Here is a 13,220-nt window from a genome sequence, read left to right as displayed (position 1 = left end):
ATTTGGTTAAAATGAAAAGTCTGGCCTCTCAGTGGAACATGTCTCCTGCCTAAGAGCATGAGAAAGGAGACTCTGATTCTTTCTCTGTCTCTTTGAAATGCATTTAGGAACCTGTACTTCTGAGCACAGGGATCAGAGTTGCAGACCCTAGACGTGGGATAGTGGGGAGCAGGGCCACACATGTACAATGGGCAAAAAAGATGGGGCTTCTGCATTCCTATAGAAGCTTTTGTGTTCAGTGCATGGAGTTGTGGATTAGTGGTGGTCTGCTGCACTCCTGTTCTCTCTGAACTCCTTTGATATATGCACACATTCTGGCATTTCTCCAGGATAGAGACCCCACTTCCCTCCTCTGGACCTGCCTCCTGTGGCAGCTTCTCCATTCTCAGGGGTAACACCTGCCTGTGGAGGGAATTCTAGGAAGTCCACTCAGGTCTCTCTAAAGCAAGACTGTTTCCTAGGCTGTTCAGAGCCCACAGTTCTATCTAGGGCAGCCTGGAGGGAGCTCTCCCCATGACTCGTGCTCCCGAGGCAGCACAGTGAAGAAGGATAGTAGTGACTAAGTTTGGGGAGCCAGACCAACAGAGTTGGACCCCCAGCACAGCCGCTTATAGCTGAGAGGCCTTAGGTGACCTGCCCAACCACCTGAGTCTTGTTTCCTCATCTATGAGATGGATAATAGCCCAGAAGAGAGGGGCTGTGAAGGGCAAACCAAGTTCAAAAATCAGTTTGCATACTGCCTGGTGGCTTTCTTCCCTTTCCCTTCCCATAAAGCAGGGGGATATTGGGGGAGGAGGGAATGTCTTTTGTCCTCAGCGGTCGGTCGTATAAACACGACCAGGAATCAAACTGTAAATCCTCTAAGTTGCAAGGAAGCCTGAGAGACTGTTTCACAACCTCCTTCTTCCTGGAATATTTGAACTCTCAAAATTGCCTCAAGTCTTTCTAAAACAAAGTATGGCTTAAAACATAAATAAATACTTAAATGCGTGAATTATTTTCCACCAGGAATTTACTGCCTTCCTGCTTTCTTCAAAACTCTCTTTCTCTTTCCCATTCTTAAAAACTGTAAGCCTTTCTGCTACAGCCTGAGAGACCAGGCAAGGGGCAGGGACTGGGGAGAGAGTTTGACAAGAAAAAATCTGGGGCCAAGGGGAAAAACTGTGAGCACCAAGGCAAGAGTGGGGTGGAGTGAAACGGGGAAGAAGATGGTTAGGGTGAGAATGGAAGTGAGAACTGCTGGGTGATGCCTGTGGCTGGTTGGAGTCCTTGAGTCTAGAAGAGGGAAAGGAAAGATGAGAGGGTACAGGCCAGTAGGGCAATATCACCCTCTGATATTGGTGCCCTCCCCTCTATGGGCAGAACAGTGACAGAGAGAGCCTCATGCTGGTCATACCTCCCGATTCCCTTAACCTCCCTACCTGGCCACATTCCCCCTGGGCAGATAACTCTCAGGCCAAGAAGAAAGTCATCAATAAATCTGCAGCCTTCCCAACTTCAAAAATCTCATCTCCACCCTCCTGCCTGCCCCACCTTCTTGGGTCAGCATTGCCCTGGTGCCCTGGACACGCCTCCACACGCCTGGCACCGGCTTCCCCTCCTACGTGACCAGCACGGGCCCGGACTGGGTGGCGGACGCTGAGATAAGGCCAAGGAGGGGAAAACCGCCAAAGCCAGGAAGTTACACAGCCTGGTTCCCCTGGCAACCCAGCCACAGTTGCCAAACAGTACGGGGGGGGGGTGGTGGTGGAGACAACTCCAGTTCAAGGCACAGCCAGGGCTGGCTCAGACCTCAATTTTCTTGTTGGAGAAACTTCTCTCTCTGAATCTCCTAGGACAGTGCTGCTGCCTAAGTATTACAGGGGGAGCCCGTTTAAAATGTAAATTCAGATCACCAGCCCCACTACCTTCACCGCATATTTCTGGCCTAACAGGACTAACTAGAATTTGCATTTCCAACCAGTACCCCAGGGGATTTCAATTCTTAGAGGGTGGCAGGGTTGAGGAAGATCCTGGATGGGGCTTGAGGCATTCCAACCATCCTGTGTGTTTGCTGGACTCTCCAGTCAGTCCCATCCCCAGGGATGCTTGACATGGGTATTTTCAACACCTGGTGAGTGACCAGGAGTCCAAAGACCTGGATTCTAGTACATGCAGAACCAATTCAAAACCATGAGCTTGGGATGAGCTCCTTCTGGGCCTGGTACTACTGTTTGGAGAACCAGGAGCCATCTAAAGACACTTGAGGAGTGCTTCCTGTTCTTAAAGTCCCTCGGGCCCTGGACCATCACTTACAATCTCTAGGATTCAGTTTCTCTCTTCTCCCCAAAGGGTATAAAAATATTCAAGCCTTCCCGAGTGGTGACAAGGCTCCCAGTCCCTGGAATTCATAGATATGGAAGTGCCTTGAAAGCACGACTCTCAGATATTGTCCTGGTGGTTGTAGTTTTTCTTGCTGGAGGGAAATGTTAGGATGTCAGTGGGCTCCAAAAACATCAAGGAGACTTGAGGACAGAAACCCCAAGTTACAGGATCAGGGACTGGGCCTTGAGGTCTCTCCATTAGGTCCTTTTCATAGCTGCCAGTTCTGCCAGTTCTTCATTTGCCTTAAAGAGGTGGCTGCTGGAGAGTTGAACTTTCTGCACTCTTCCTAAGCCTGACCTCTCCCTTCCTCACTGTGGCCGCAGCCTCCACCCACAGAAAAGCCACAGTTCGTGCTGGCTGCAAGTGGAATCCATCCCTAGTGTTAGCCACCAAGCCAGGAAGCACCATCATGGGGTAAGCAGTTAACTTGGGCTTCTTCTGCTACAAGTGTAAGTCCCAGTTCAGCCACCTGCTGGGTTCTGCAAGTTACTTTTATCCTCAGGTTCCCCATCTGTAAAATGGGAGAGAATAATATTCCATGTGTGTTAGTCGCTCAGTTGTGTCCGACTCTTTGTGACTCTTTGTGAGAGCCCTCCAGGGTCTCCTGTTCATGGAATTCTCCGGGCAAGAAAACTGGAGTGGGTAGCGATTCCCTTTACCAGGCGATCTTCCCAACCCAGGGATCAAATCCAGGTCTCCTGCATTGCAGGCAGATTCTTTACCATCTGAGCCACCAGGGAAGCCCATAATATTTCGTGACCCAGATCCAGACACCATTTGCTTAGTGGCTGAAGCCAGAAGCCTGTCTTTCTGGGTCCTTCTCCCCCCTTCACTCTGCACAGAGTACTAAACAATTTTGAGATCCAGTCTCTTCTTTCTATCTTCACTGGCCTTCCTTCCCCAGCTGCTCTCACTTCCGTCTGGACTGCTGCAGTAATCTCCTGGAGTCGACTTGCCTCACTCACTAGATAATTCTAGATAATTCTCTATCCTTCCTAGGTCATTCTCTACCCTGCAGCCTAAGGAATTTGGCTAAATTAAAACCCAACTCTCATCTCTTCATCCTCCTGCTTAAAATCCTTCAGTGTCTCCCCCTTGCCCTTAATGAAAGGTCCAAAATTATTCATTGACATTGAAGCCCCTCTGATATTGTGCATTTCTCAGCACCCACCCCTCCCACCTCTAAACACACCCATTCTACTGTCTGGCCCTGCACATTCCCATCTCCAGCTCATGCCCATGCTGCAGCCTGGCTGAGAACACCACCATCCTCATCACTACTGGCCTCTCCCTTATGCTTCTAATTATCCTTAAATCCTCAGTTCACACCTCACCTTCCAGAAACCTTCACTGATGTCCCTCCCCAAGAGGCTGTGCTAAGTCTCCTCCTCTGGCTTCTCACCTAGACTCCCCTTAGTTCACCACAAATCCCATTATATTACAACCAGCTCTCTGCTCTTCTAGCTCCTCCCAGGAGGGCACAGACTATACTTGCCTTGTTTACTGCTGTATCTTCCACCAACCAATGGATGCCTTGCCCTGAATAGGTGCTCAATAAATATTTTTTGAAATAGTGAAAGGACAAATATAATATACAGGTTAAATCCTTAGCACAGTGACTAGCAGAAAAATGGTAGTGAATCAGAGTCATCATCACCACTGTGATGGTTCAGCCCCACACCGAGCTCTCATGGAAACAGAGCTCCAAACTCAGCCCTGCCAACAGTGGGGTGAAATGGTGCGACAGCCCCAGGCCTGGGGCAACATTTGTATGACCCCTTCCACACCCACCCTCCACCAGTGATGTTGATCTATGCCGGTCCAATCCCTGGTTCTCACCCTGACTCGGACCTCTTTGCCCACCCCCATTCCAGGCAGGAAAAGAACAGCACCTTCACCATCCACTGAAACTTGACTTTTCACCAAACAGTTAGTGACTACTCCTTTTTCTGGAGGAGCAACTCCCCCCTACAACCCCAACCAGCAGCCCCACTCCTCCGGACAGATCAGAGAGGATCCTTGAGACACACAGCCTCAGCTCACCATGATATCACCACCAGCCTCCACTCCAGAAATGACCCAGGACCGTGGGAGGTTGGCCAGTGATCTTACCAGAGAGCCCTATTGGCATTTCTCCAAAGGCACTTATCACTGGTTTTCTGAATTACCTTGGCTCGTTTCTGTGTTTTATCTCCCCTACAGGACTACGCACTTTTGAGCAAAGAGATCATGTGTTAATAATCTTCATATCTCCTATGCCTGGCATAGGGTAGAACCCCAATAACTGTTGAAGGAAAGAATACATGAATGAAAAAATGGGTTATATATGAGTGTTTCCAGACAGAATTGCCCATTTTCCACGTTAAGAAGATGAGATTTGTGGAGAAGGAAATGGCAACCCACTCCACTATTCTTGCCTGGAAAAGTCCATGGACAGATGAGCCTGGTGGGCTGCAGTCCATGGGGTTACATGACTGAGCATGTGTGCATGAGGGTGGAGGGAGATGAGTTGGTAGCAATAAACTGGTAGAACTAAAAAAAAAAAAAAAGATGAAATTTGTACTATTATTGAAGGCATTCCTCCTGACCCTTAAGAGAATCCAGAGGCTAAAACACCTGAGTCAAGAGGATCATTTTTCCTTGTTTAAACTAAATTTCTCTATGTGCAACTTCAGTGCATTTGCTTTTAATCTACCTCCCCGGCCACTGGGACTAAAACTCATTTCTTTGCAAGGAGCCGATTACTAATTTACCTTTAGCCTTCTCTTCAACAAATTTAATCCCAGGCTCTTTATTGCTCCCTCCCTGGGGCCCTACTGTCCAGCCCTTTCCCTGTTTCACCAATCCTTGGGCCTTTTGCCAAGCTCTGAGAGGCCTCCCTGGGCTGCACAGGCAAGAATGGACCTATTGTTGTCCATGGAGCCATGCACAAGGGCTCAGATGCTTACACTCTGCCTACACACACCTCTCCGCACCTCCAGTCCCCAGTCCTTGGTAAACACATGCTCACAGGCAGCCTCCACACATGGTCACCCCGTGAGCCCTCGTGCTGTGAATTCTCACACACCTGGATGCACATTCAGTACACAGGAGCAGACCGTGCAGAACTAAGTTATTTCCACACAGGTCAGCCACACTGTGAATCTCTCTTCCTCCCCTTTCTCCATCTCCTGCTCCTCCTTCCCCTATTCCCTGCCTCCCTGCTCCAGCTCTCCTTCCCATCAGCCACCACAGGCCAAGCCTACTTTCCCTTTACCTACACAGTGATTTTCCACTTCAAGGCTGAACACAAGGAGTAAATGAACCAAAGTTGACACTTCCCCCTGCTGTCCTCCCATTTTTTTTCCTGCCAAGTCCTCAGAGCACCTTCCATTTGCCCAGAGCACACAAACCACTCTCCATCCCCTTCCCAACCACCACTCCTCTGGCTGTGGGTAGGACTGACTTCTCAGGTTTTTATCTTTTGGAAATGAACGATGAGGAAGCATCAGAAACTGACCAACAGGCTGGTTCCATTTCAGATCCAATGACAAGCTAGGTTGGTTGCTGGGGCACTGGGCACCATGGCTGGGCACCATGCCATGGGATTCGGGAGCATGAGGGCCTTGTGATATTCACTCATTCATTCATTTATTCATTCAACAAATATTTATCCAGCACCTATAACATGCCAGGCACTACTCTGTATCAACAAAACTAACACAAACCTGCTCTTACAGACTATGCCTTCTGTGGTGGAGCCAGAAAATAAATAAGTAAAATTTATTGGATATCAGGTGGTGATAGGAGAAAGCAGGGAAGGATGATGGGGTGCAGGTTGAGGGTGGAGTGTGTAGTTTTCAGTAGGGTGGCCAAGGAAGGCAGTACTTGGAAGGTGACATTTGAACAAAGACTTGAAGGAGAGAAGGGAGCCGTGGTAACACCTGGGAGGGGAGATTGTTCCGGGCAGCAGAACAGACCCGCAGGCACAGGGTGTTGGGGAACAGCAGTGTGGAGAGCCATGGGGAATAAACTGCTAGGAGATGGCAGGGAAAGGGGGTGCCATTCAGAGAAGTTCTTCCAATCCCAGGGCTGGGACCCATTCTGGCCTCCAGGGCCTGGAGAAGCAGGAAATATGAGGGGCCAGATTAGGGATGAAACTGTGACCTCAAATAGAACAAAATGCTGGAATGAAGCCATCAGAAAACCAAACAAAATATTGAGTTGTCAGTGGAGGTCATTTCCAGAAGGAAGGAGCTGAACCTAGAGTGAGATGGATTAAGGGGAGACATGGAGGGGCCTCACAGAGCTTGTTGGTGGGTAGTGGTTGCAGCCAGGAAGAAGGCTGAACACCTCTCAAAATTCAGTCCCAGGGGGAGCAGCAAGGCTCAGCGAGCTCCCAGCCAGGATGATCTGGATTCAAAACTCTGCTTGTTGCTGTTTAGTCCCTAAGTTGTGTCCGACTATTTTGCAACCCCATGAACTATAGCCTGCCAACTCCTCTGTCCATGGGATTTTCCAGGCATGAATACTGGGGTGGGTTGCATTCCCTTTTCCAGGGGATCTTCCCAGCCCAGGGATCGAACCCATGTCTCTTCAATCTCTTGCATTGGCAGATGGATTCTTTACTACTGAGCCACCAGGGAAGCCCTCAAAACCCCAGTCCCTCCACTAACTCCTTATGTGGTCTTGGGCAAGTTTCCTGTCCTGAGATCCAGTGTGTTCATCTGGGAACAAAATGAAGGAATAATACAGTAATATCCACTTTGTGGACTATCATGGGAATCTGCTGGGAGAACACGGTGGTTCTCAGTCTTGGCTCTGTGGTGTGCTGGTCCCAGAAAGTCGTGAGGCTGGTGGCCAATAATTTGTAGCCATTAACAGTTAAATCAGAGAAGAGTGCAAATGGTTTTTCAGTTTAAATATCAGTGAATTCAATGTTGTCTCTGCAATGACATCACTCTTCCTTACTGGCATTCCACAAAGCTTTCCTGAATGGGAGATAATGGGGTGGAGTGAGAGCTAACTCCCTGGGAATTTGCACATAGGCGGCAGCCTATCTTATCTGTGCTACAACCCCAGGGAGTGCAGCAGGCAAGCAAATACTATCTCACCCATGGCTGGGGCTTGGATAAGGCGGAGAGTCCCTGAGCTAATGGTTAATGTACAGCAGTGGCCTGGGGCCTGGCACACAGTAGGTGCTTCTTGGCAGAGGGAGGGCCTGGCACACAGTAAGTGCTTCTTGGCAGAGGGAGGGCCTGGCACATAGTAGGTGCTTCTTGGGAGAGGGAGCTGCAGTGGGGTGGGAGAAAGGAGAATGGAAGGTCTCTGGTTATCTACCACTGCACATTCTGTCACCCTCAGGCACAATGCTGCGGCTTTCTCCCTCCTCAGAAAACAAAGATAAATGGTAGTAAAAGTGGGGAGAGGGACAATGGAGGCCAGGCTGGCTGATGGGGGTGGGAGCTGAAGTGGGGGGGGCTGGCCCAGGGCCTTGAGGGAGATGCCAGACCTGATGGGAAGGCCATGGGGTTGGAAACTACAGGTGGAACATTCTTGCCCAGGTCACGAGTAGGAGTCAGGACAACCCGACCCCAAAATTTGAATTGTGGTCCAAGGCCACCCATCCAGAAGATGCTGCTAGGCTCTCGAGAACATGCAGCTCGCAAGTGTCTGATCAACAAGGCTTCCTCCCTCCAGTCACCACCAACTTCTTCCAGCTCACTCATGCCCCTGTTCACCAGACCCTCACCACTGCAACCCCACCCCTCAAGCTGGTCTGCCAGCTCCAACAGAAGCCACCTGGCATCAAGCCTGTGGGAGGGGCCTCCAACCCAGACACCTGTCAGGACTCAGGACTGTGGGGACGGTCGCCCACCTTCCTGCAGTGACTATACTTCCCCCACGTCCCTCCCTTCCCCACAGTGGGTGGGTTCAGCGGCCCCAGACACAGCCAGAATCCATCCAAAAAAAAAAAAAAGACCAGAGATTCTTTATTTAAATCAGCAAACTCAGATTCTTCAAGCCCCAGCCCATGGTGAGCAGCCTTCCCTCCCAGGCCCCCTCACCCCCACCCCTTAGCCACAGAAAGGAATGGAAAATGAGAAGACTGGGGGGCCTCTGCCAAGGCAGGCTACCTCCAAAGTGTGGGAAGTGCAGTCCAGCTGGGGCTGGGGTGGCAGCCGCCACAGGCCCCTCCCTATAAATTAAGTCCCTGCAGCCACAGCTGTGGGCAAGGCATACTTGTAGGGAGAGAAGGCCATCAGGCAGCATCCTTGATTCCCAGCTAAGGAATGGATTAGGGCACAAGGCTCAGAGGGAAGATGCCAGAGGAAAGAGAAGAGGTATGGTGCGGAAAGGGGGTGAGGCCCCCCCCCCCAATTTTGGTCCCAGGAGAAAAGAGGCCAGTTGGTCCAGTTTTGTGGGTTTGGAGAAGGGAATGTATTAGTAAGCACAAGGGGGAGGCCACCGTCGGGCACCCCCGGAGGAGACAGGCCAGGCCTCCATGGCAGAAGGGAGAGCGAGAGCTCCCGGGGGCTCTCAGGGAATGTCAATGCTAAAATAAAAAAAAAAAAAAAAAAACACCATATATATTAACCATTCACGGAGGGCAGGGGCAGGGCTGCAGAGCAGATCAGAGGATCTGGCGTGGCATCCCATAGCCGGTCATGCCTGCCTGAGAAGCCCCGCGGTTGGTCCCCATCTGTAAGCCAATCACATTCTTGCCCTCCTGCAGTTGGTTGTCCGAGAAGTACCGAGGGTTCTCCTTGGATTTCCTGGGTGGGAAGGGAATGCTGGTTAGGAGGAGGGTGGAGACTGCCCCAGTAAATGTCCTCCCAGGGCAGAGCACAGGCTTTCTTTGGCTTAAGTGCTGGTGCCCACTCTGCCTCACAGAGCACCGAGCTCTCTGAAGCCACCCCCTCATCTCTCAAAAGGGACTGTCCCGTGCCATCCCAGGAAAGTTGTGAGGACAGAGACAAGGGATGTGGAAGTGCTTTGTAAAGGGCATTTCCCAGGGAAAGGAGTGAGCACGATCACCACGCTGGCCCAGAGCCTGGGCTGCTCAACATACTCACTTGGGAAACCAGTTAGGATCCCCAGAGAAGAGCCCATCGTCCCGGGCTACCGCTAGCCCGCCCAGATTCATCAGCGTCCGCTGCACACAGGCCATGTTCTTTCCTGGGGAGGAGGAGGGGTTGTATTAGCCTCCGCAGGGCTAGGGTCCTGGATGCCAGGCTTCCACCTCTATCACTGAGTCAGCAAGCCCAGCCCCCAAATTCTTTTACTCTTGATCTCCCTATTCTTCTCCATTCCAACCTCCAACATGGTCAACTCCTCTATAAAAACACAAACAAATGAGCACGCACACACATACACACTCCACTCTGTCCTCGGGGTACCAGAAACCTGCCCCTTCTCCCTGGAGGAGACGGCTCAGGCCAACCTCTGGTCTTCTGGACAACAGTGCCCTGAACCTGGCCTTGGCCCACCTTCCCAGAGGTCCACAGTCTGGAAGATGTCCGTGGTGTTGATGCCGTAGCGCTCGGCTGCTTGCAGGAACTGGGAGATCTGCTCCATCTGCTTGAAGGCCATGGTGGAGGCCTGGATCTTCTTCACTGGGGCCTGCCCCTCAGGGTACAACCCATTAATGAGCTCACACAGCACCTGGGGGAAGACAGCAGGCGTGCAGAGGTGAGGCCATGCCCACCACAGATCACAGTGCACCACCCTCAGCTCCAGAGATCCACATAGGTGCCTCTCCTACCTGAGGACAGCTCTGACTCCACCTGGAGAAAGCCTGGGGCTCCTTTCTGCCCAGCCCCTGCCTCTGAGCCCAGAAACTGAACCGTGCTATTCAAGGATCACTGACTAGAGCACACCTCCCCCAGCTCTTCCCCTGGAGCTCCTCCTCCTTCCTGTTACCTAAGGCTTCCTTGGTGGGAGGGAGGAAAACAGGAGAGCCTCTGCATGATGGAGATACCCGGGCTCAGGAAAGGTGGGGACAGGGTTGTACTCCTTTCTTCAGCTGAGACCATCCCCGCTCCCCCAGACCCAGCCCACTCTTGCTCTCGGCACTTCTGGTCCACACTTCTGGTCGGAGGTACCCTGCTCTCACCGTGCCATCCTTGAGCCAGTTCTGGAAGTTCTCGCGCCCAGGCTGGGGCCGGCCCACATCCTTGCGGCACTGGGTGGTAATCCACTGGATCAGGATTTGCTCAAGGTCCGCATCGTATTGTTTCTCAATCTTCTGCTGTACCTCCCGGCTCAGGCCGTAGGCAGGTCCCCTGTTGGCCATTCCGAAGGGTGGCAGCAGTGGCTGTGGGGGGCTGGGGAGAAGACACACCCAGACCTGCGGTCAGCACTCTGTAGCCTGTGGAGTGGGGGGCTCTGCCCCCGGGGACACACACCATATCCCTTGGGTGGGTCCCAGAGGGGAGAACAGCTGTCAAATGAGAGAATCTCACCTTGGCCCCTGGACACAGGCTAGAGTCACAGTACTCAGAACTCTTGGAGGTGTCAAGGGGCCACGCAGGCACCTATGGGTTCTCCCACCCTTATGACAGGAGCCTGTCTACTATATTGAGGCTTCCCATTAGATTTCATTTGAATGGTTTCACTCTTACAATGAAGTATAAAACCCACTGGAATAGAACATAGGGTAAATGAGGCCAGGATTGGCGGTTCAGCCCCTCATTAGGGGTGGTCAGCTTTAGCCAAGGCAAACTGGTCATTCTAACCCCAACTGTGCCTTTTCCAGTCTGGGAAGGAGAATGAGTTGGAAAGCATATGGAGTGGCTTGGGAACCCATGCCAGGAGTTAGAGGACTGGACAGATCTACCCTCAATTAGCCACTGGGTTTTCATTGAGCTTCCCAGGTGGCATTAATGGTAAAGAATACACCTGCCAATGCAGGAGATGCAAGAGATGTGGGTTTGATCTCTGGGTTGGGAAGATCCCTGAAGTAGGAAATGGAAACCCACTCCAGTATTCTTGCTTGGAAAATCCCATAAACTGAGGAGCCTGGCGGGCTACAGCCCATGGGCTTGCAAAAAGTCAGACATGATTGAGCAACTAACACTTTCACTGAGCACCCACTATTTGCTCTGGGGCTTGCAGAAGAGACAGAAATCCTTGATTCTAAAGTTGCACATAATGCCATCAGAAAGACAAACACAGCACATATGAAAGTACAAGAGTTGTACAGGATAAATATTAAACTACACAGATCATGTTGTCGTTATTTAGTTGCTAAGTCATCTCTTTTCCAACAACATGGACTATAGCCCGCCAGGTTCCTCTGTCCATGGGATTCCCCAGGCAAGAATATCAGAGTGGGTTGCTATGTCCTCCTCCAGGGGCTCTTCCCGACCCAGGGATAGAACCCATATCTCCTGCATTGCAGGTGGATTCTTTACCGCTGAGCCAGCAGGGAAGCCCGTTTGCTGCAGGAATTAAGGGAGGAGTATGGACAGCAGCAACCTGGAGGGCTTCCTGGAGAGGTAGGTCTGAGTAGGTCCTTAACAGATTTCACTAGGCAATGGGATTTTCCATGAGAAATCAGGTGTTACTTAATTCTACTTTCCTTTCTAAAAGGAGTGGGAGGCAGAATGGCTCCTGCAAAGGTGCCTATGTCCTAATTCCCAGAACCTGCAAATGTTACCTTATATTGCAAAAGGGATTTGGCAGGTGTGACTGAATTAAGGATCTTGAGATAGGGAAAGTACCCTGGGTCATCCAGCGGGGCCCAATGTACTCACAACAAGGGTCCTTATAAGTTAAAGAAGAAGGCAGTTGAGTCAAAGTGGGAGAATGAGAAGGAAGTCAATGATGGAGTTTCACATGGTCGTGAACCAAGCAATACAAGCGGCTTCAAGAAGCTAGGAAAGGCAAGGAGTGGAATCTCTCCTAGGCACCCCCAGAAAGAATGCAGCCCTGCCAACACCTTGATTTTAGCCAGTGAGACCTAGCACCGCAAGATATTAAATGTATGTTGCTTTAAGTCACAAAATTTGTGATAATTTGTTATAGCAGGAATAAGGCCTAATTCAGGAGCCTTGGGTGATATTAGTTTGAGGACCTCATTAAGGAAGAATGGGGAGGCGGGGGTGGTTTCCTGACCACTGGCCTGAGTTGACAGCACCGCACCTCGTAGTGGGCAGTCTGTCCCCACCCGCCACCCCGCTGCCTAAGTACCCGCACTCAGAGCCCTGTTCTGGGAATGCCACACGTCAAGGGGGAGCCAGGACCAGAGATGGGATGGGACTCAATTTCCTGACCCTGTCTCCTCCCCATGGGCTCTTCTTTCTGCTCTGAAATAGAGCTGGCTGACTGTACAGAAAAGAGGATGCCCCAGACCAGGCACCTAAGTTGGAGCGGGGGAAGGGAGACACTCCCCCTCCCCAATCTGGCCCCAGGCCAGGTCAGACTTGAGGGATGAAGTCAGGCACACAGCAGGTTGAGCTATCCTACTGCCTCCTCCCTGACCCCGGGGCAGGTCACAAGGACAGCAGCTGCCTCAACTCCCACCCAACACCTCTCAGTCCCCTCCCCACACTCCAACAGGGCTGCTCTTTCTGACTCCAACTTATAGGGCTGCACATTTCCGGTAGAGATCCTCCCCATAAATCAGCTATTTTTAAACCTCATTAAGAGCAACCCACCCCCACTTCACCCAGCCTGAAAGCCCGGCCAGATAAATGTCAGTCTGGGCCTTGACCCACACACCAGCCACACACACACTTAGCTGGGGGAGGGCAGGCCAGTTGAGTGGCTGAGCAGACAAGATTCCCTGCCCCCAGCCCAGCCCCAACTGCTCAGCCGCCACTCAGTCTCGGTGAGCCTGTGACCCCTGACGCATAGGGAGGCTTGGAAGGAAG

General features: G+C 51.5%; 1 protein-coding gene across 5 annotated transcripts in view; it reads right to left on the bottom strand.

The window, feature by feature from the left end:
- Positions 1-8,318: 8,318 nt before the first annotated feature.
- TAGLN2 (transgelin 2) overlaps positions 8,319-13,220 on the bottom strand; it is a 7,817-nt gene continuing 2,915 nt past the window's right edge. For all 5 annotated transcript variants that reach the window (XM_081488017.1, XM_081488016.1, XM_081488015.1 and 2 more), the window contains 4 exons: positions 10,460-10,670; positions 9,834-10,008; positions 9,420-9,522; positions 8,319-9,119 (listed from right to left, as the gene is read on the bottom strand). In XM_081488017.1, the coding sequence (XP_081344143.1) occupies positions 8,978-9,119; positions 9,420-9,522; positions 9,834-10,008; positions 10,460-10,639 (600 nt within the window). In that variant the 5' untranslated portion in view covers positions 10,640-10,670 and the 3' untranslated portion in view covers positions 8,319-8,977. The remainder of the gene's footprint in view (positions 9,120-9,419; positions 9,523-9,833; positions 10,009-10,459; positions 10,671-13,220) is intronic.

The sequence above is a fragment of the Giraffa tippelskirchi genome, chromosome 5, assembly GCF_054371585.1.
Source record: "Giraffa tippelskirchi isolate mGirTip1 chromosome 5, T2T-mGirTip1v1.2.pri, whole genome shotgun sequence".
NCBI classification, from domain to species: Eukaryota; Metazoa; Chordata; class Mammalia; order Artiodactyla; family Giraffidae; genus Giraffa; species Giraffa tippelskirchi.
Note: the sequence above shows the minus strand (reverse complement) of the source record. Positions and strands in the feature narration are given on the sequence as shown.